The sequence below is a fragment of the Salarias fasciatus genome, chromosome 9 (assembly GCF_902148845.1).
Source record: "Salarias fasciatus chromosome 9, fSalaFa1.1, whole genome shotgun sequence".
Lineage (NCBI taxonomy): Eukaryota > Metazoa > Chordata > Actinopteri > Blenniiformes > Blenniidae > Salarias > Salarias fasciatus.
In genome coordinates this window covers 2,712,861-2,736,277 of record NC_043753.1, presented here as the reverse complement: position 1 = coordinate 2,736,277, position 23,417 = coordinate 2,712,861, and the positions used below count along the sequence as shown (strand labels likewise).

The window sequence follows — 23,417 nt, the reverse complement described above, 5'->3', positions numbered from 1 at the left end:
TCAGGACATCAGCTTTCAATCAGCATGAGGCGATTGCACTGATGATGTACATTCTTTTAAGAACCTGTCCGCTCGTGTTATTTCTGGACTCCCTTGACGACGACCCCGTCCTCTTTTCGGAGACGTCTCCCTCAGTTCTCGGCCGTGAAATGAAGCAGTGATGTGACGTTTAGTTCAGAGCCGCCGCCGCTTGATCTCCTTTCAAAGCGCCTCACGGTGGAAAACTCTTTCAGACGCTCTCGGATGCTTTCTCAAGCAAGCGGCGCCCCGTGGGATGCGTCTGATTGAAGCACTGCTGATACTGTGGAGTGCGGCTCTAATAAATGGTCCTCGGCAGAAAGCGGACGTGGTGCTAACACCAGCTCACGCTCAGGAAGATCATCTTTCTCCTTCGTTCATGGCTTGTTTTGACTACACACAGTCTGGCCATGGATTGCGGTGCGGGCCAAGTGAGCAAATTAAAAATGCACGAGGTCACGTGAGGAGACGATGCTGACCTATTTATCAGCGGCGTGAATACTAGGCCTCCTCAGCCCTGACTGCTGATCAGAGGAACTTCGATGGTAACACAGCAGAGCTGTGGGACGTTTCAGGGACACTTTCTGGACAAGCTCTGGAAAGACAGAACTCCCTGGCTGGAGTGAACAGTTCTGCACATGCATGGCGAGACGGACAATTACTGTTTTCCTCCAGAGTGACTGAACTAAAAGTATTCTGCTGGGAATTGGGAGATTTATCTTCGCAAAAGTAGCAATCCAATTTGCTCAGTTGTCCATATGTCTGTCCGTGGACTCCCGAACGTCCTCGCCGTGTGCGTGGTCTCATTGCAAAGAACAATTTTTTTTTTTTTTTTTTTTTTTGACAATGATTAGCGAACCACGCTGCAGGAATCTGATCAGTGAGTCCTGGTTTTCCCTCATCCAGCCTCGGCTCATCCCACGTGTCTGCTGGGTTTCTCGTCGAGCCCACACAGCGGAAAAGAACTCATTGTCCTCGATTCAGAACACCGTTCAGTCAAAATCCTTCCACTCCAGAAACAAATGGGTGAATCAACCCTGCAGAGAAACGCGTTTCTGCACCGAGCAGCTTGAAAAACCGCTTAGTAACGCCGCTCTAAGTGCCTGTCTCTGTTTGCCCAATCCATGTATGGTCGACTTAAAAGATCGACCCTGAAAGGTTCCTCAAGTCAAAGCATCAGCATCAGCTTGCTTTTCACTGAGAAGTCAAGCGGAGGGCCTGAATACAGATATTCATGATTTCACAATGGATTAGTACAAAACTGACGTTTCTAAATATTATACAGTCGCATCAGTTAGTCTTCCATGTGTGGTAGAAGAGTAAAGGAAAGGGATTCCCAACCAGAGAGGTGCTGAAGATTCCTGGGCGGGTTAAGAGGTCTTTCAGAGGGGTTTTCAAAATCAGTGAGTCAGCATTTAATTCAGATAACGGATTGGATGCTATTAAGGGAAACCCTCAACTATAAAACTATGAATATTAACCAATTAAGGAGCATCTGGACTGGGAGTCCTGACACTCTGTAGGCCGCCATGTTTGAGTGTCTACTGGAGCAGAAGAACTGTTTACTGTAGCAGTGGTGCACGGCAGTGGCGCTTCGCTCGTCTCTCGTGGTGGAGATTTGCAGTGTTTCAGAGAAGTTCCACCTCATTTTCTAAATGTTGTGTTGTCAGCGATCTCTGGACCACTCCAGAGCAGTTGAGTCTTTTAATTTCTGATTCCCTGTGGCCGATCAGATGGCTGCATCCATTCCAGGCCTGAGCGGATTGAACCAGTTTCCTGGTTGAAAGGTCTGAACACTGAAGGATAGCTCCATTAAAAGCAGAATGTCTTCAGCCGTGCGTGTGTGTGTGTGTGTCTGTGTGTGTGTCTGTCTCTCAGTGGTTCTGAGCTCTGGGTATTGATTTGTGTGCAGCACAGCCATTGTCTTTCACCTCTCTCCGTCTGCATTAGATTAAACTCCATCCCATCTTTTCATTTGTGGCAACTCCCAGGCCTGGAAGGCTTCATCCCGCCCCCCTCCCCCTCTCCTTCTCCCCCTCTCCCCCCCCTCCCCCCCTCTCCCTCCCATGTTTTCGCTGTAATCAGATTGTGCTGCATGGCGGCGTCGGGAGGAATTCCACATGTTGGCTGGCCGGGGGTTCGTATGTGAGGCGCGCGTGCCGCGTGGCCTCAGTTAGCCCGGGCATTAACAGGTGACCGCACAGCTTATGTTACCGCCGCCGCCGCTTCTATTGTGGGATTTGTTGGATGATATTTGAAGCGGCGCTGAGGATTTTTTTCCAGACTGCGGCGGTCACACTGTACAAGCTGCATTTACCCCCCCGAGGTCTGATCAGCACGCTACTGTGTGTGGCAGACGGTGAGAACGGTCTCTGCCGGTTCCTCGACCACCGGTCCTCCTCCGCACGCCGTAACCTCCTCCTGAATGGAGCCTCTGTCGCTCCAGCGGTGGATGGAAGTGTGAGAAACACAGGTGTTGTTTCGCTTTCACCACACTCAGCTGTTTCTCACTGCGAGGAAGAAAAAGCTCCAGAGAATGGGCTTTGAGCTGCTGACGCCGACGTCTTTATCGCTCCAGCTGATGTTCGTGTGTTTGACATCAGTTTCTTTTCAATTAGGGTTGTTAAATGTCTCAATATAATACAAATTACACAATGTGGAACAGTCTTAGACTTGATTTGTATCAAACTTTTCATTCAGAAGAGAATTGCTTTACATATAAAACGGATTTTTTATAAACCTGCAAATCCTCCTCTGCTACCCCACAATTCACTCATGATTTCACCAGAATGAGTTACATTATTGAGGAAAAACTATCTTGATAACAAGGAATACTTTTCACATGGTGCCGCCCTCGCCTGTCAAATTTCCTGTGGACTAAATTTCAATAGAATGGTAAGGGAATTTATTCAAAGATATGCCCAAAGATTAGGACTTATATATAAAGTCTGCTCACCTGCAAAGCAAGCCTGTAAAAAAAAAAAATCTATTCCTGTTATTAAGTGGGGGTGTATTTTCAATCGATGTAAACTTTGTCGCTCTACGTGACAAAGACATTTAAAAACATACATAATTTGGTCCTAGAAACATTTTTTCTGTCTTCAAAGTAAAGTTGTGTTTGCAAAAACTGATTCTAAACTGTGTCAATGAGTGATGAGGAGTCAAACAGCGGCGTCCCGGACAGCTCCCCAGTAATGACAGTCAGGATCCGCACCTTGACAGCGACTGCGACATTTGGGCTCTGACCCTTTCTCCTATGAACTATTTTGTTTATTAAAAAAGTCTTTAAGTTTCGCCTGTTTCCACATGTCTCCCGCAGTGTTATTGTTGTGCTGCGCGCTTTGTTGGAGTAATGAAACACTGCTACAAGTTTAGTTCCACCTGAAAAAAAAAAAGTTTTTTTCCACATAGACGAGGCTTATTCATAAAAGATAAAATTCGGGGTTTTATTGTTTTTATACAATGATGTGGAAATTGCCTTTTTGAATTCAATTTTTGCTTGGAGGGAATATTCAAATAAAAATGGAGCTTGGAGGGAATATTTTTCACCGGACATTTTGACCGGTGGTGTTAAAATAGGTCGGACTTCGGCAGATTTTACCGGTCAAAGTCCGGTAATTACCGGATAACGGAAACCCAGCCAACAGCACAGAATTGCATAACGAGAAGTTGTCAGGTGAGGGAGAATATGAAAGGGCACTTGGTAGATCTTTAAATCTTTAAAGAGGATCGATGCAGATTTAGTTGCCCCATCTTGTGCATCACGCTTTCTTCAGACTGGGTTTTGTTGGGTCTGGTTCCTGCTGGTTCGACCAGATTGAGATCCTGTTCAGACCTGGCATCACTCAGTTTTTACATGAATGTTTGGTTTTCGGTGTTTTACCAAAACCAGACGTTGTTTCGAAGTGACTTGGTAAATGAAGCCTGGACAGGATGTGAAACGAGGACGTGTGGTTAAAAGAGGACATTCGGACTGTTTTCCCATAACTCATGAGCTGTATGACTTTTGTAAACTGAGTTCCTCAATCAGTTGATTTCCTTTCAGCAGAAATGCAAACGCTGTTTAAAAACTGGACAAAGTTCTCGACCCCTGAAAGAATGAAACGTTGCTCAACCTCTCCCCTGACTGCTGACACAGGCTGTGAAGTATCACTGAAACCCGTTTATCGGAATTCTGGGCTTCATTAGGTAAACATGTCCACTCCCGCATTATTCAAGAGGTTTCCAGCATCTTTCTCTAATATTCACGGCGAGGTCTGAGTTAGGTCCCGCTCAGACACACTGTCAGCCCAAAATATATTCCACCAGGCTTTCTGCTGGAGCTACAGTGATGAAATGCAGTTCCAGTAAGACTTCTGTCTGTTTCCACTCTCCGTTTCTCCACTAACAGCATAAAGATTGTGTCTGTCAGTTAAAAGCGGCTCCTGGTTCAGTGGAGGTTTTCACTCACTCCACACAGCAGGCTGCAGTAAGACTCAATGATGGGTTTGGAACCTGAAGTCTGCGGCTCCATCGACATTTTTCTCCCTGATGGTGAATGTTGGAGAACTTGAGATTAAACGCCCATCGTCACTTTTTCATCCAGAGTGAGGACGCATTCTGGATTTGTTGCTCTGAAGGGAAAATCAGAGCTGGACATGATGGAGTGTGTTCGTTCAAGGATGCTGTTTGTTTACAGATGAAGGGGACGGTTTACCTCAGAATGTCTATATTTATCATTTATTTTGGTGGAAAGGTTTCATATGTGGAAAAACCTTCAGAAAATGTTTTCTATGGTTTTATTTATGCCCCTTGTATCTTGGGGTCAAGGCTTCTGAATAGAAAGTGCATTTTTAAAGGTGCGATGTGCGTTTTTGTGGGGCGAAATATTTCTCCTGATACATTCTGTAGACGTTATTTAACTTTTCCACGTGGTCTGGTGTTACAGCGAACTGAAAATCACAAACTGGCAGCAGAACGTAAACCAAAGACACTTTTAACTGGACTGGTGAACCAGTAGAAAGAAGAACCTACCGTGTTCCTACCGCCGTTCATCTGGGCAGTAGGACTGAGCGAGCTCCACAGGCTTTTATTTTGGCGGTTTCGTTCACTGGCTGTGGCTGAAGAGGTGATTGTGTGAGCGATAGCAGCAAATCTCTGAATAAATCAATGCGGTCCCGAGTGTTTGGTTTCAAAGAGCCGCAGAGAGGAAGCTGGAGTGTGTTTAATACGGTTGTGGTGTAGTGCACGCACACACACACACACACACACACACAAACACACACACCCCGAGATGGGAGTCCCGGCCTGGAGCTCGGTTTCAGCGCTGCCCGGGCTACACCTCTAAGTGCTCCCCTGACGGCCCCCGTCCAGATGAGGTCTGGTTCCCGTTCTAGAGTCGCTCGCCGTCAAACCAATCCGGGCGCCGCGTGACGATGGGAGCAGCTCCCAGCGACGATCCAGAGGAGGATCGGGAGTGAATTATTAATTCAAACTTTGATCCAGCAAACTGATTCTGCTGCTCTGCAGCCTCCGGCTGCTTCTTGTGATCCAGCGGACGGGAGCGAGCGGCGGGATAATCACTGAAATGGTCCTTTAACTGGCTCTGATAAGTCTAATGAAAGCAGAGGGCGGTGGAGGAAGCTGGGAACAGGCCAGATAAGGACGGACCCTGAACTGTTCCCATCATGCTCCACCAGCAGCCTGAAATTAAATTGGAAGTCTTCTGCAGAGCCACAGAAGGAATTCATTCTCCGATGTTAATTTAAATGAGTGGAATGCTTTGGATTTCTCAGACGGCGGACATAAATTAAAGCTCTAATGGACGAAGCAAGGTGCTTTTCACATTCCACATGCATTTCCTCACTGCACACATAGTTTACTCTGCCTATTTTCATTTATTTTGCAAACACAGTCAAAATGTCACAAATTGTAGCAAATCAAGACAGACTGTTATTATGAAAAGAGCCGCCGCTGTCCACGGCTCTCCTGAGGGTCTCGGCGAACAAGACGCTGAATGTTCTGGGCGTTTGGACGCCTGGTTTCAGATTGAGGGAGGAAACGGGTCTCACGCCTGCTCCATCACTCCTCCATCACTCCTCTGTCCTCCATGGCGGCTGTTCGCTGGATGGCGGAGACGCCCCATCAGGTCCCCCGTGGTCCGCCCGGTGCACGGCCGTGATTGAGGTGGAGGGTGGAGGTGCTCATGTGGCGTCCAGAGCGATGCCTTTGGCCCCCAGCGGCGCCGAGCCGGGGCAGATCACTCCCTTCATTTCACGCTCCCCATCCTGAGATATTGACCATCGCTGTCCACGCCTCGCACATTCCTCTGTTTTATTCGTCTGAGCCGGCTGAGTGCCAGAACGATAGGGAGAGGAGGAAGAGGAGGAAGAGGAGGAGGAGGAGGAGGAGGGTCATTTAAAGAGGAGGCACTTTGTGAGGAGGAGAGGAGTGAGGGATGGATGTCCATCCATCTTCTTCCAGACTCGAACCGCTGAACATTTTATTTAACTTACACGGAGCATCAGCTGCACTACCCACAATGCCTTGTGTCCGTCTGCACTACGTCTACCATAACAGTTTGAAATCCAGCACGACATGAGCAGTGACAGTGATCACATGGTGCAGCGTTTGGGGCCTCAAGTGAAAACCGAAAAGTTGTTTTGCACACCAACCGCTCACCGAGCCACTTTCTGAAGTACTCCGTCTCCGTGGAAATGGGGGGAAACCACAACTTTGCTGAAAAGCTGCTGCCACAATTTTAGTAATGATGATGCATTTGTGTCATACCATTCAATACACAAGGCGATTCAAAGTGCTTCACAAAGGCAAAGAGACACTTAACAGAAATAAAACAAAACATTTGGAAAATAAAAGACAAAAAGCAATTAAAAAACAAGACGATGAAAGGTTGAAGCTGAAAGCGATTGGAATCTGCCTTTCACAGCTCTGTTCGTGGCTCCTGTCAGTCGGCCGGGTAACCTTCAGCTTTTTATTCCTCGAGCATCAGCCTGGAAAAAAACCACAAAGACACCAGAAGTCATTTCCTGTACAGGAACCGTCCACGTCGACATGTGGGCTTCAGGAGCGCCGCTGAAGGTCAGGACACAAGAATCAATCTGTCAGATGCCAGAAATGGTTCGAATTAAAAAGAAACCCCGCAGAGCTGGTTGGAGCACAAGGACGAGCTGCAGAACACACAACGCTGACCTACCGGGTCAAAAGTCAACCTTGAAATCCAGACCTCTCTGGGAATTTCCATCTCTTTGCTAGTTTTAATCTCTTCCAGCCCGTCAAAAAGTCAGAATTGATATGATAAAATGATAGTTTCGGCTCAAGTTCACAATGAAATGCCGAAGCCGCTGCAGCGACCCTTCATTCTTATGTTGTGCTTATCGTCTGATTGGGAATGACCCCTCTGGGCTCCTGGAGAAAGTTCCTGCTACCGATGTAAGATATTAGTGTTGGAACTGGGAAAGCCAATCACATTGCGGGGGGAGGAGCTAAAGAGAAAAATGGAAGGCGTGTAGCCTGGAAAATGGTCCACAAAATTGGAAAAGCAGAATAAATTGCAAAACCAGAAAGCTTCTTTAGGTTTCCAGATAGTTTTCTTTCAACCTTGTTTACGCGACAGTGTTGTAAACAGTGTAGTTAGCGTGTTAATCTCATAAACATCAGCTATGGCGAGTACACACACATCCGTTCAGACGAAGTTGGATCGCTAATGTGGATGATAGAGGCAGAGTGTTTTCAAAAATTTGCACTTAGGGAACCGCTTTCAAAAAGTTGCATTTCCAGTGACTCTGAGCACCGTCGTCATGGAAACGGGCCCTTAAAGCACTGGGAGACTTCTCTGTTTTAACTTGACAGTGTTGTCATATAAACCGTTGAAAACGCAACTATCTGAAAACACTCTGCCCCGCCATCCATGATAACAATCCAGCGTGGTCGCTTGTCTTCTCCGTGTTAAGACCACCCACAGCGCCATCTTGTGGCCCAAAACACTAATTACGTGGTTTTCAAAATGTTGCTGCGTTTCCATTCGGCGCGCCGCCGTGTAACCCGGGCCCGAGAATCGAAAAACCGTGCTGATTGGTTTTCTTCCTGGTGTTTTTTTTTTTTTCTTTCTTTTTTCCATTTTTATGCAAATGTCGGTATTGTTTAGCTTGGTTTAAGTGTGTGTAGCGGTGTGTATGAAACTCGGTGTGCCATCCAGATCAGTTTAAGATCACCGAGTGCCGCCACTCTTCAGAGCACAGGGAGCTTCGGATCGTAATCGAGGTTCTTCGGTTTTCTCTCGCTCTGCCAGTCGCTGGATAAAAGCTGCTCCGATTTCAAACCCTTCTTGGGGTTTTTATTCAGACGCTGCCAGAGTTTTGTCTCTTGAACGCATCGTGGTGGATTTCCACCTGCGTTTTACTCCTGATATCCTGCTGTCAGGTGGAAACGGCATTTATCTCCCTGGCTTCCCTCCATCCACACAGAGAGGGAAGAGAAGCTGCCACTAATAAATAATACCTTCTATTTGGAGTGTGTTTTATAGTCGGGAGAGGAAAAAAACGAGCATCCTTCTCTACCTCCGCCACACTGAGGAGATTTAGGATTTCAGATGTGGTTCATCAAGTTTGGTCCATCCAGAAAGACATTTTGTTTAGAGTCAAAGATGGATTTTTTTTTTTTTTTTCTGAAAGAATGCAATATATTTCCACATGAAACAGTTGAATGGCGCCTCTTTAGAAGAAGAGTCAGCTTTTTGTGGCATAAATACACACCGATGTCCTTTAATATCCCGGATGTTTCTGTCCAGGATTCTCCTCCGTTCTCTAAGGTGTCGTTCTGTATTTTCAACAGTTCAATATTGTCTTTTCAGGTCTTTACTCTTGGTAAATTTCCTTTACTTTGGATGGTTTCTTTCTTGGAATTTCATCTTAAACATTGACGTCTTCTCTTCGTTCCCCTTCATTTTGTATAGTCTCGTCTTTCCTCCCTTGTATTTATTTCCAAAATGCTCCAGACTGCGCTGAGAGTCTTCTAATACAACCAGATATCCTGGACGTTCTTCTAAATCTACCTGCTTCAGGTGAATCAAGCAGATTTTAAATGTCAGACAGTGAAATCTTGGTGGTGGAGGGGAAACTTCAGACTAATCGTTAGTTTTCCTGCTTGGATGGATGAAGTCCAGATGGGGAGACGGTTGACTTTGATATAATTGTGAATCATCGTCTGAGTTTTCTGCACTGCTGGTTAAAAGCCGAGTGTTCAGCTCATGAAGGAGTGGAGCAACAATCCTGCTCTGGTTTCAATAGACCACAGCAGCCTGGGGTCACCACACTCTCACGTGTGTGTGTGTGTGTGTGTGTGTGTGTGTGTGTGTGTGTGTGTGTGTGTGTGTGTGTGTGTGTGTGTGTGTGTGTGTGTGTGTGTGTGTGTGTGTGTGTGTGTGTGTGTGTGTGTGTGTGTGTGGCTGTGTGTGTGTGGCTGTGTGTGTGTGGCTGTGTGTGTGTGGCTGTGTGTGTGTGGCTGTGTGCCCACTTCCATCTTGGCCATCATCCGTGTGTGTGTGTTATGAGGCTAACTGGCCTCATTACCGCAGCTCTAATTTTACCTCTAAGTGTGTTTTTTCCTCTCTCTCTCTCATGTGTAATCCTCAGCTGAACGTCTCTGCCGGCGTCACGCTGCTCATTCGGCAGCAGTGTGTGTCTGAGGCGTTCAAGGACAGTTCAGAACGTCGGCCATCCCTGTTTCAGTGAAGTGATTGACTTGAAACCTGTGAAATATATTTAGAGAAGAAGCAAACGTGAATCCCTCATCAGGACCGTCCTGCTGTCACCACTGATGTATGAGTGTGTGTGTGTGTGTGTGTGTGTGTGTGTGTGTGTGTGTGTGTGTGTGTGTGTGTGTGTGTGTGTGTGTGTGTGTGTGTGTGTGTGTGTGTGTGTGTGTGTGTGGTGTGTGTGTGTGTGTGTGTGTGTGTGTGTGTGTGTGTGTGTGTGTGTGTAAAGCACTGCTGGGACCACCTAAAGCTCCTCCATCTATTTTCCATCACCATTAATCTGTTGATGAGACACTGAGACTGCTTCTCTGGAGGACTTGGGAGCTCACACACACACATGCGCACACACACACACTGAGCAGCACTTCGTCCACACACCGAGGCTCTGTTTACACAATGCACAACTTGAGTTTCGAGAAACAACACAAATCATCCATTGATGACGGTTGTTTCATATAAAAAGCCTTGATTTTGTATCAAAAGAGGATTTTTTTTTTTCCTTTTTTCCTGCTTCATTTATCAGATTTTGTTTTGGTGCAAAAAAATATGGTTATTTTGTGAAGATGTTTGTATTTTTTCCCATCAGAAACAAAAGCAACTGTTGTTTTTCTGCACCTCTCTCATCAAGTTGTCAAACGGAACAAAGACGTCTTTATTTTATTTTATTTTTTAAGGCTGCAACCAGACAATCTGTGGGGAGCAAACACCAGCCATTGATCGCTTCAGTAGTAGATTTGTTTTATTTTGTCACCTCCATGTTCTTGGAATGCTGAGCAGGGAGTCGTCTCTCAGTGGGTGAATCTTTCACCGCCGACCCTGAAGCTTCTCCATGGAAACCTCTGGGCAAGGCGACCTCGCCTCCCAGTGCCGTCGGCGCCGCCGATCGGAGGTCAGATCCCAACGCCGTCCCCGGTCTACCTCTGCTGTTCCTGATGGCCGGCCGTTGGCCCTGAGCTTCCTGGAGACGCCTCAGACCCAGCTGTCTGACTCGGAGATGCTCGGTGGCGTTTGGACTGTTGTTGAGTGTCACTGACAGAAGCCTTGGGATCAAACTCCCGTCGCTCCTCTGACGGCCTGCTGTATGGAAAACAAGCCGCTGAACTACCGCATCACTAATTTTTACAATCGATCAAGCCGTTTTTCACAACTTTCGACTAAATTTGTCTGAAGCTACGAAACACGTTTGACTGTAAACAGATCAACATGCGGTGGGATTATTTTTTTTTTCCTTTATGGAACTTAGAGGAAAAAAAAAAACAGTGCAGGGAAACGGAAACCCCGTGCTGGGAAGGATTCATTCATCCAGCTGAGGGTGACAGCATGAAGGCGTCCAGTCTGGGTTCTAGACGCTGTCTGGACATTTTTCCTCTGAACGTTGAGTCGTCTGACTCACTGCTGAGCCACTGAAACGAAGACAGTCTGGAGGAGAACTCTGGGCCTGACGGGCCCAAAGGTCAAGCCTGGACTCTGCTGAACCCTCCACCGGATCCACTGCCTGTGTGTGTGTGTGTGTGTTTGTGTGTGTGGCTTTGTGTGATCCGCCGAGTCCAGACATGTGAGACATACCTGGCAGGCGGGGGGGCGGGACAAGACGGGCTGAGTCACTACAGCGCACGGCTGGCTTTTATTTAGAGCAGACAGCACACACACACACACACACACACACACACACACACACACTGTTTACTGTTGTCTTTATTCACCTGTCTGACTCCGGCTGTCTGGTTTTCCAGACAATTCCACAAATTCCGCAAAGGAGAAGAGCCTGCTCTTATAGTGTGTGTGTGTGTGTGTGTGTGTGTGTGTGTGTGTGTGTGTGTGTGTGTGTGAGAGAAATGTGCAGGAGCCTCTTTATGTCTTATTTTATTAAAGAAAACAATGTCAGTAGACTTGGGACATTTCCAGTTCGTCTTCTTCACTTTGGGACATTTTTGACATCAGGAGCTGCTGTGAGGAAAAAAACAACTTTGTTCCAAGGTTCAGGTTTACACCTGTTTCAAATTTAAGAAAAAAAATCAATTGAATAACATTGGGTGAAAAGACAAACCAATTACTGTTGGATTTTAAAAAAAGAGATGCCAGCTGTTCTTTGAAGAATAAAAATCTAATTAAGTGCATCGGTAAAATTAAAGCAGCAACCGCCGGTTAGTGAAATAAACTTTAAATGAGCAGAAGAATTAACTGTAAAAAGATTGAAATTAAAATGTAGCACCTACCCTTTCATTTGATTGTGCTTTTGCTTTGGAAATAATCTTTAAATATATACCTTTTTTTTTTTTTCATATATAACCTGATCTTGCTGGTCTGTCCCTGCGGGTGTTGCTGTTCTCCTGTTGGTGTTTACGGTGCGACGGTGTTGTTGCGCTCTGTGACATGCTGACCGCACCGTTTCTAGCTTTTCTACCATCTGCGTGTGAACAGACGTCGTTTTCTGGAACCTTTTCAACCGTTCTGTGGGATGAAAACGGAGAAAGGACGACTTTTCAAAGTGAATCGTTTCCTGTCAGGTGATCTGGCGCCAAATTCAGAAAACACTGCCTATCGCAGAGTCAACAGTGAGCCTTGACGGGGAAACGACCCTGTACTATTTACTCTGTGTGTGTGTGTGTGTGTGTGTGTGTGTGTGTGTGTGTGTGTTAATTATTCAAAGGTCTTATCTTAAGAGCTGTGTTGTGTTGCTTCAACCTGACCAGGCGGACATGATGTGTTTGTGAGCCGCATAATGATAGCGGAGTGTGATCGCTGTGTCTGGTCGGGGCCGGGGGCAAGGACGAGCGAGGCAGAGAGAGAGGGAGAGGCAGACCTGGTTTATTCATAGCCTCCCTGCTAATAGCCTGAAGCCTCGGGGATTGCTGAGCAGACTTTCTTACATCAGGCGCTCTCCTGCCTCCGTGTCGGCGCCGCCGCTCGGTGAATAAAGATGCCCTGACCTGTGGCTGCCGCCTCTCCTCGGTCCGAAACCCTCCCATCGCCCCGGCGTTAGCCACACCGCTTCCCTGGCCGGGATCGGATTTAATTATCCCGGCGCAAGATAAAGGGGCGCTTGAACGGGAGCGCCGGAGGCCCGCTACACAATTAAACTTTTATTAGATTCAATTACGCACTGTAATTTCTCCTCTCCACTGGCTGCTTCGCTCCACGCCGCCGCCAAGCCAAGTGGAGGTATTAGCGGCGTCAGGAGGGTCGTGAGCCGCTGCTGAACATCTGCCGTCACGCGGCGGCCGCTGAGTGAGGCCGACGATCGATCACCACCTCTCACACACTTTAATGTGATTTAATAGGAACGTCCACAAAGCCAGAGCTACATGTGTGCTCAGCTGAACGGCGTTTAATACAAGTAAACAAGACTTGAGCCGCTGATAACCAAGTGGGATATTAAAACAGATCAGTGCAGTTAAGAAAAGGTAAACGGCTAAATGAAATGATCGTAGCAGAGGAATGAAATGATAATCCAGGAATAGCATCTATGATTGTAACTGTAGTGAAAGTCGGGTTTAAAGTCTGAGGACAAAACCAGACTGACGGCTGAACCTGAGCCTGGGCAGAGGAGACCTGCCACGGAGCTTCATGACGCGAGGAGGAGTCTCAGCAGGCCCTGGAAAAGCTTCAGTCACTCATGAAGTTAGCCTGTCACTCATTAAGTTGGTGTTTGAAGTCGGTCGTTCGTAAATTTGGTCTGTGAAGTCGGTCTGTAAATTATATAGTTGGTATGCCACTCGTGGACTTGGTCTGTAAAGTCGGCCTGCCACTTGTCGAAGTGGGTCTGTGAAGTCGGTCTGCTGCGTGTCTGGCTGATCTGTGAAGTCGGTCTGCCACAGCAGGACTGTTTGCCGTGGTCTCTCTCTGTCAGTCTCTCCTTCCTCTTTCCTCAGCTGGTGAATCCATCGGGTTATATGTGTGGATAAGTGTAAGTTCTACCTCCTGTCCCTCAGTCTCTCTCTGAGTCCAGACCTCCGTCCAGTCACTGTTTCCCCCCTGATGCACTAACAGACCGGTTTCTTTTCTCTCTCTGTATCAAACTGAATTTGTGACGGCAGTAACATGAAAACAGCCCCAGGCTGAAGGAACACAGTCGGGGTTTCATTATTAGACTGGAGTGACAGGCGGCCTCAGAGCTGCTGTCAAACGTCCGACACGTCGTCGGTATCCGTCTGGACAGGGACGCCGCGACACGGCCCGACGCTACTGATTGATCACACTCAGATTCAGTGTTGGACGTATAAATAACCAAACAACTCAATTACAGGCGTCTGCATTCCCAGAGAAACCTGCTCTGTTCCCTCAGGTCAGGTCAACAACATGGAAACAGTCTTCAACCACCTCCTCACGCTGGTTGCTATGGTGATTTAAGGTGTCGTTGGGAAAGCTTAAACAGTTTCTGTTTAGGTGTGTCAAACAAGAGGCCCGTGGGCCAAAACCGGCCTGCAAGAGGCTTCAGTCCGGCCCATCAAACCTCCAAATGAATAGTGGAGAAAAGATAAATAGACATCATCTGAAGATTTCAGAAAAATCTGAGTGTAAAGTGCTGATTGTGTTTCTCTGCTGCCACCCAGTGGACACTGGAGGGACAACTGAAACTGTACATACTGTACCTTTAAACTGTGCCGAGACACACTCACAGTAGCGTGAGGCTGTGTTCTTTTTAAAATGTGTGTGTGTGGTGATGTAATGTCTCCCGTTCCCTCATTTTCCCCAGTCAAACACACACACACACACACACACACACACACACACACACACACACACACACACACGCACACACACCCTCGTGTCTCAGCAGAACTGCAGTCTGACCTCAGCTCACTCCTGAAATATTTCCCATTTACAAAATAAACAAAACAAAACTGGACTTTAAATGAAAACAGAGAATCAGACTTTTTTTCCATCTCAATAAAAACGATTCTCCAAGGGCTCTTGGTTTCTGTCACAAACAGAATGACAGAAGGAGATGGTAGAGGAGGTGGAGAGTGTTTCTGTTATTTCCTCTCCATTGAAGTGCTCTAAGGAGAGATAATCCTGCTGTTTGTGAGAATGCAGCATCAGGATGGAAGAAAATGAACAACAGTTCATTTATCTACATTAACTTTTCACAACACAGTGTTAAACAATCAAATGTTGTTAAAATCACCTTGATGCTGTCTTTTTTTCTTTTGATAATCTGAAAGCTGCGTTTTTACTCCTCCACTATAATGTCAACGTTTGTCATTTTTATGTCCTCAGAACATTTTAGTCTTTCTTGAATGAGCATGTCGGCTTCAGGTTCACGTTAGCCTCGATAATTTCAAAACTGAACAACCCGAAGCTTCTTTTTGATGATTCCACCCTTTGACATCTCACTCTGAGGTCGTTCCTGCAAAACATCCACTGAATAAAGAAACCCAGTTTGAATAAATGTAATATTCAAGGTTTTTGCTTCCTTTAATGAGTGATTGGGAAACATGCAGAACACGGCATTTCTATTTAGAGTGAAGTTTATTTCATGACTCACTCACACTTCAGGGACACTGAATGTTTAAAATCCTGTCATAGTTTCACCTTTTCATGTTTTGCTGCAGAACTGTGAATTAATAAAAGAACAAACCCTCATATGGACCATTTGATGATGAAAAGAATCTAATGTTGCTCCTTCTTTGAGTTTGAACCAAACAGGTTTGTTTCTCTGGGCTCTGAATGAACATTTCTCTCCTGGTGACTTTATTTGATCTGTCAGTTTGTGGTCAGGTGTTGTGAAACCTGCTGTGACTCTGGTTGTGTTGTGATAAGACCGCCGATCGTTTCCCCAGATCCTGTTTCTGTGTGACGGTTCCTCCCGAGCGGGACTCTAACTCTTCCTCTTCCTCCTCCTCTCCTTCCAGCCCTCCAGTGTTACTGCGACCGCTGCAGCGCCAACTCCAGCTGCACCACCGATGGCGTCTGCTTCGTCTCCATCCGCCAGTCGGGCAGCCGGCAGACCACCGACCAGCGGCAGTGCGTGCACGAGAGCGAGCTGATCCCGCGGGACCGGCCCTTCATCTGCGCCCAGTCCGTCAAGCTGGACAGCGGCATCTACCCCATGTGCTGCACCACCGACTTCTGCAACAAGGACCCCGACCTCAGCACCATCCCCAGTAAGCGCCTCGCAGTGCCCCGCCCCCGTCTCGCCTCCTAAATGTGAATGATGGGTTTCAGCTGGATGGCTTTATTTAGAACCTCTCAATCCAGCCAGTTGAGGGAAGGGCCGGCGCCGCGCTGCGTCCTCCTCCGCGGCTCGGCGGTGTTCAGGAGGCGTGTCTGAGCTGCTTCCCCCCCCAGCAGCTGTGAGCGGCGCTCCATTACCTCCGCTCACAGAGCCCCGGAGGTCCAGGCTCCGCCGAACCTCTCACTCAAAACGCTTTCCTCTGGAAAACCTGCTCCTCCTCACCTGACACGAAACCTCGGAGGCCGGCGAGCTCAACGTGACGGGGATCGAACAGAGATCCAAGTTTTTCTTGGACGCCGGTCCGCCATTTCAATCCCTACCACTCCTAAATGTGATTAGATGCATTAACCAAATGACACGTGGAGCCGGGAACCGGGCGGCGCCAGCTCCCGAGACCAGAACGCGACAGATGCTGGTCTGACATTCAGCTCATGCTGTGGATTCACCGCGGCTCCGCGAATGTTGCTCTGGGACTCGTTAGCCGGTGGAGAGAGAAACCACCGTCATTATTCTTCTCCACATTTTAACATGATGCAGCAGATTCATATTGATGCGTCAAGAAATGTAGAGTAACATCGTCAAAGAAAGACCACACACAACGTGGCGTCAGGAATAACTTTTTTGTCCGTCTGATAAACTCTGTGCTTTGAGGATCAATTATTTTGAAAGGAAAGTCTACCGCCGGTGCAAACGGAGGCTGTTAGGAAGTAAATAACTCATCCAGGAAGTAGTTAGTGAGACGTGTGGCTCTCTGCAGCCCGGCCAGGCGCTAATAAAACTGCAGCATTATGCAAATGAGGCCTTATGGATGTGCGTCCCGCCACATCCGTACGCTGTAAACGACCCGACCGGGTTCACTGTGGAAGCTCTGCAGCGACTCTGAATTCCTGATCACCCGTCCCGCTTCCGCCTCGTGGCAGTTACCGCTCCAGTGTTCAGAACAATATGCTAATCCCCGCCGCCGGGGAGACGCGCCGCGTTCGCCACCGCTCCGGGGGGAAGTGTAGATTCTGGCCTCAGCAGTTGGCAAACAGAGCTGGAAAATAGCGGCATATGGTTTCCAGGCAGAAGGAGGAACGCCGGCGCTCGTCGTTCCTCTCGGACGAGCAGACGGAGCAGATTCGCCGGGAGTCGGTCGCCGAATCGTGATTCGCTCGCCGGCGCCTTGTCCGACTGTCGTTTCTTCCCCGGTAGCTTCCTGGCTAACGCCTCTGCTCCTCCCCCCCGCAGTACCCCCTACGAAGAACCCCTCCCTGGGCCCCGTGGCGCTCGCCGCCGTCATCGCCGGCCCCGTGTGCGTGCTCTGCCTGCTGCTGGTGCTGGCCTTCTGCGTCTGCCACAGCCACCGGGGCCTGGGGGCCGGCGGCGCCGGGGCCCACCACCACCACCACCACCGGGTGCCCAACGAGGAGGACCCCTCCATGGACCACCCCTTCATCACCGTGGGAACCACGCTGAAGGACCTGATCTACGACATGACCACGTCTGGCTCCGGCTCCGGTACGGCCTGCCGCCTCCTTTCCAAATCCCCAGGATGTTGTGGAACAGCAGCTGCTGGACTTGGATTAGCAACCCTGACATCTGGGTGTAGATAATAAACACTATTTCCACACATTTCTGGACAGAAGCACCAACTCGGGTGTGATTTATAATCTGAAAAAATCTTGTGAAATTGTGTCATGATTCTGATAAATGATCCTCAGTATCATGTGGGACGAATTAATTTTATCCTGATATCATTTGATGTGTTCTGGAACCCACCAGTCTATAGACCTATAAATCACAGCACCTCCAGATGTATCCCAACAGGCACAGGGTCTGCATGAGTTAGATATCTGAGCGCAGTACAGGGAAAGATTTGAAGGAAGTGCAGCTTCTAGATCACGTCCTTCTGACCGACGCCTGTTCAAACACTAACAGCAGCAGCATCGGTACAGAAGCCTCCGCTCTGCTCAGGTCACGGCCGTATTGTTTCAGCACTGCTTCTAGAAAGGCTCAATCCACTCTGGATTTATTAAAATCAGGAGATGAACTGTCTTCACGTTATGCTGATGCAGTTTCCTCAACATGTCCCCAGTTGCTTCAGGCTGTTTAGTTGTTGATTGGTTGATTGGTTGATCTGACGCTGCTGTCAGGATCAGATGAAGGAGATCATCAGAACATCGGTACAGGCTGAGGAAGCTTCTCCTTCCAGTTATTTTCACTTAGATTCAAGTAGGAATAATCGAACCCTCTACGATCGGAGTGTTTGTGTGTGTGTGTGCATGCATGTATATTCGTCTGTGTGTCGGTTTTTGCATGAGTCCACGTCTGAGTTTCTGTGTGTGTGACAGTATTCAAGCATGACAGAGACTGTGTGTGTGTGTGTGTGTGTGTGTGTGTGTGTGTGTGTCTGTGTCTGTGTGTGTGTCTGTGTGTGTCTGTGTGTGTGCGTGTGTGTGTGTGCGTGGTGTCTTGCTACATGTGTATCTCTGTCTCTCTGCTGTTCTTTCTTTCTTTTCTCCATAAATTAACACGTCTCAGTGGAGACTGACGCCTCGACGGCGCTGCCAGCCGCCACTTTGATTCACCCTCTCTCCATATTGCACCGATGTGTGTTTGTGTGTGTGTGTGTGTGTGTATATCTGCGTGTGTGGTGGCAGCAGTGCGTGGGCCGCTGTAATTACTATGCTGACTCAGAGTGTGTGTTTTGTGCGTGTCGAAATGTTTTCGGTGCGTTTTTTCATTTCACGCCGCTTCCTTTTCCTGCTTCCTCGTCAGCAGCCTGCCAGCGCCACACACACACACACACACACACACACACACACACGTCTCTGACCCCAGACCTTCATTACGCTGGATTTATTAACGGTGTAGTGAGTGATGGGCTGAAGTGAAACTGATCATTTATTCATGGCGGCTGAGATATTGATCCCTCAGCGGGGAAACTTCCATCAGACGGACAGAAATGAAATGAACTGACTGTTATCTTCTGTAAGTAAAGCAGGGTTAGCAGGAGGCGTTTCTCCGGGTCTTTAACTCCGCCCCGCACGGTCGTTCCAGGGCTGCCGCTGCTCGTCCAGCGCACCATCGCCCGAACCATCATCCTCCAGGAGAGCATCGGCAAGGGCCGCTTCGGCGAGGTGTGGCGCGGCAAGTGGCGCGGCGAGGAGGTGGCGGTGAAGATCTTCTCCTCGCGCGAGGAGCGCTCCTGGTTCCGGGAGGCGGAGATCTACCAGACGGTGATGCTGAGGCACGAGAACATCCTGGGGTTCATCGCCGCCGACAACAAAGGTGAGAACGGCGAGAACGTTCCCGACGAGAGGATCCTCAATCCTTCGCTGCGTCTCGGCTCAAGGCTGCCTCCTAATTGAAGCCGCCGTGGGCGGCTTCAATTAGGAGGCAGCCTTGAGCCGAGACACGGCGGAGACGGCGTGGAGGAGGGAGAGCGCCAGTCAAGACCAAACAGACTGGCAGTTAAACAGCAGCACGCCCACGCCCGGCCCGGATCTGTGTGTGTGTGTGTGACTGTAGTAATTCTTATGACGCCGTTAAGATTCACACGGCGTCTTCGCTACGGAGACGCTTCAGACGCTCGCTCCATGTTTCACATCCTCACTTTCAACATTATCGATTCCCGCTTGTCGATCAGATATTTTTTTCTTTAATGATTCTCTTATCAAGTCCCGATCGACGTGTGACCTTTGAGTTCAGTCGGTCAGCGAGTGACGCGTCGCCTCATGATGGAAAAGACCAATCGATGCTCTTTAGATAATGACTTAGCGGCAGGATTGTTAGTCAGGCACAGTTTTCATGAATAAAGGAAACACAATGCACTCCTGGAATGAAGCTCAGACTCTGTTTACACGGCAGCGTTTCAGGTGAAAACGCTTTTACACATTTCAAAAATTATGTAGTTGCATGCCGTGCCACGAGATGGCACTGTTGGTTGTTTATGTTATGAAATGACATGCATGCATGTGCAGTAAACTGCAAGCCATAAACATTAACAATGAGAGAACAGGGACAGTCGCATGGCATGCACAGTGGCAGCGTTTCCAAAAGTCGCGTTTCGTCCTGTTTCCATGGTGATGAAGTGGGCAAATTTTCATAAAGTTGCGTTTTGTCGTTTTTTTCTTTGCAATTAAGTCAGAGTGTTTTCAAAAAGTTGCGTTTTGTCCTGTTTCCGTGGCCATGAATTTGGAGCGTTTTCAAAAAGTTGCCTTTTCAGCATCTTGAAGCACCCTCGTCACGTAAACAGATGCCCAAAACGTGTAAAGTTTTGGTTTTTCTCTTGGAAACGCCGTGACGTGAACAGGACCAGAAACAACGGTGAGCTGAAGGGAAAAGCGAAACCTCTCCTTCAGAGACCAGAGAGCTGCTGTGTACACAGTTTCATTCGTCATTAAAAACACGACTGGTATGAAAACACAGGGCTTCCCTCTGATTTCCTGCTGTTCCTAAATGTTTCAGATCTGAAGCAAACCAAAGGTAAAGGTTAAACAGCTCATTACAGAAAGTTGCTGAGCAAACCAAAACTCTTGATGGTAAACCTTCTATAATGAACTGTTTAATCATCAGTGCTTTGATTCATGCGTTCATTGAGTTTGGCTCTGTTGTGTATTCATGTAACTCAGCATCACAGTAACCTGGACGATTAGCTAACCTGCAACTGGGTTCATGTAAAACAGCGAGCTGGTGAACGGCGGCGACCCCCCCCCCCCCCCCCCCCCCCCCACACACACACACACACACACACACACACACACACACACACACACACAGCCTTTAGCTTTCCTTTCAGCGGCTCGTCACACGGAGGGCTTTTAATTCGAATGACTCCATGCAATTAGCTCCTGGCTCGTACAGGCTCTCCAGCATCATTTCCTCAGTCTGCACTCTCTGTCCTGTGGTCTGCTAAAAGCCAGATTAGGAAAAAAAAAAAAAAAAAAAAAAACAACCTCTCCCTGTGGTTTGAGTCTTCGTGGTAATCTCAGCCTACATATATGCATATATGGAGCCTGCGCTGACTTTCAATGAGCCGTCTGAGCGCCTCCTGCTGCAGACGTGCACATTGGTATGCGCAGTCGGAGAGATGTCAGAGTCCAAATCAATTTTTGAGTCAAAGGAAGCCAAAAAAAACTTTTCCTCCAACAGTTTGGAAGTTTTCGCCTGCAAAATGAGAAATAATGATATTCCCGGTGTCGTTTCCGAGGAGTTTCATGCCTGTGTTGAGTTAAAAGTTGGAATAAAAACATCAAAGACGCGGTCAGTGTGTTTGAAGCAGCCCTTCGCTCCGCTGCGCCTGAGCCTGATTAAAGAGCAGAGCAGTTCAGCTCTGGATGTCGGAGCTGTTGGCTTCCAGTCAGCAGACTCTGCTTTATCCTGACTTCAGCTCTAAATCACATATTGACCCGTTGTTTATCGTCTTATCTTTTCCGATAAAAACACGTGTTTTAATCGACTCGGAGTGTTTTTCCTGATCTGAGCGGCCACCGCGTCCTGATAGACTTCAGTCTTTCCAGCTGAGGAAACCACTTTCTAATGTTCCTGATGTTCGGACTTCTTATTAAAACAGCCTTCCAGGTGAAGACGACTGATTTTGGAGTTTTTATTTCAGAGAAGTTTTTCATTTACTGGGCACCGTTTTGAAAATGTTGTTGTTCGCATGTTGGGCCACTCGGGGGTGTTTAGCTTTTAAACAGTATCCGTAGAACGATCTACGACGGTCCTGGAGCACATGCTCAGCAGAAGCATTTCCGAAACATTTTGTTTTCGCCCGTTTCCATGGAGACGGAGTCAAAGCATTTGAAAAAAGTTAGGTTTTTCTCCCGTTTCCATGGAGATGGTGTTCAAACATTTCCAAAAACTTGTGTTTTCAGTGGCTTCGAGCACCGTCGTCTGTTGAATAGACACCCAAAAACATTTGCACTTGTCTCGTAAACGATCAAAATTTATGACAAATTTGAGACCGGCAACAGACCGGTTTGTTTGATTAGATTCATCTTCTACACATCTGCCAGATGTTTTCCTGCCCTCCTCTCTCCACCCCTTAAATAACCTTCTAGCTACATCCAAACCGTTGGAACCCGTCCTGGTGACCATGGCGAAGCCCGCTAACCTCATGTTGGTCCTCCGCCTGCAGATAACGGGACGTGGACGCAGCTGTGGCTGGTGTCGGATTACCACGAGCACGGCTCCCTGTTCGACTACCTGAACCGCTACACCGTCACCGTGGAGGGCATGATCAAGCTGTCGCTGTCCACCGCCAGCGGCCTGGCCCACCTGCACATGGAGATCGTCGGCACGCAAGGTACGTCGCCCAAGACGTGGCCCGTGGGTCAAAGAGGGGTCTGGTGGGGGTCCAGTGGGGGTCCAGCGGGGGTCCACTGTTTGTCTTGACCATCGAAGAGCAGCAGGAAGATGGCCGAGCTGCAGACCGACTTGTGAGTCTTCAGAAATGCCGTGTCGCTGCAGGGAAGCCGGCCATCGCCCACAGAGACCTGAAGTCCAAGAACATCCTGGTGAAGAAGAACGGGACGTGCTGCATCGCCGACCTGGGCCTGGCCGTCCGTCACGACTCCGCCACCGACACCATCGACATCGCCCCCAACCACAGAGTGGGAACCAAAAGGTAGCCGCTGCCTCCTCCTCCTCCTCCTCTTCCTCCTCCTCCTCCTCTTCCTCCTCCTCCTCCTCCTCCTCCTCCTCCTCCTCCTCCTCCTCCTCCTCTTCCTCCTCCTCCTCCTCCTCCTCCTCTTCCTCCTCCTCCTCTTCCTCCTCCGCCTCCGCGTTCGGCAGCGCCGGCTGTAAATCAAAGAATCCGGGGTCCATCGGGGTCGTCCGTCCGCCCGCCTCGCTTCGGTCGTCTGGCGGCCGCCGCTCTTTTCTTCCCGCTGCTGTTTGGCGCGGCGTGGCGTTGTCCGGGGCGACCCCGGTCTGAGCAGCTCCCCGGTTCCTAAAGACAGAGAGAGAAGTGACACCCGGTGGAATGAAGCAGCAGCAGTCGGTGACCAGTCTGGTTCCTTCTCTCCTCTGTCGTCTCTGCAGACTCCCAGGACTTTTCAGTTTATTGATTATTCGATGATGTGATCTTTTTTTTTTTTTAATCAATATCTCTGGCAGCTTTAAAACAACAGCAGGTACAGTTCAGTGGACTTCAGTGTTTTTTAATCTTCTGAATGAAGATTAAATCAGATTTTATTGGTTGCTAGTCTAAATACTGCTGATTGTTCTCATATCGGCTCCTCCAGAAGCTTCACTTCAGAAACCAGCTTCTGTTTCTGTGAAGACTCACATTCTCATTGTAATTTGGCACCGAGCTCCTTGTGTCCTCCCTCCTCCTCCTCCTGGTTGTTCCATTAAATGATTGAGCGCTCTCAGCTCGGTGCAGTTGGAGGTTGTGGCCTTGCTGAACTCCTTCTTCTATATTTACGATCAGCTCTCAGCAGTCGTTCTCCAAACGTCCCTCGCAGCATCAGTCCGACCTGG

General features: G+C 48.4%; 1 protein-coding gene across 1 annotated transcript in view; it reads left to right on the top strand.

Annotated features, from left to right (window-relative positions):
* tgfbr1b (transforming growth factor, beta receptor 1 b) overlaps positions 1-23,417 on the top strand; it is a 51,052-nt gene that overhangs the window by 13,726 nt on the left and 13,909 nt on the right. The window contains exons 2-6 of the mRNA XM_030099747.1: positions 15,625-15,876; positions 17,178-17,447; positions 18,990-19,220; positions 22,072-22,239; positions 22,404-22,560. Coding sequence (XP_029955607.1) covers positions 15,625-15,876; positions 17,178-17,447; positions 18,990-19,220; positions 22,072-22,239; positions 22,404-22,560 — 1,078 coding nt within the window. The remainder of the gene's footprint in view (positions 1-15,624; positions 15,877-17,177; positions 17,448-18,989; positions 19,221-22,071; positions 22,240-22,403; positions 22,561-23,417) is intronic.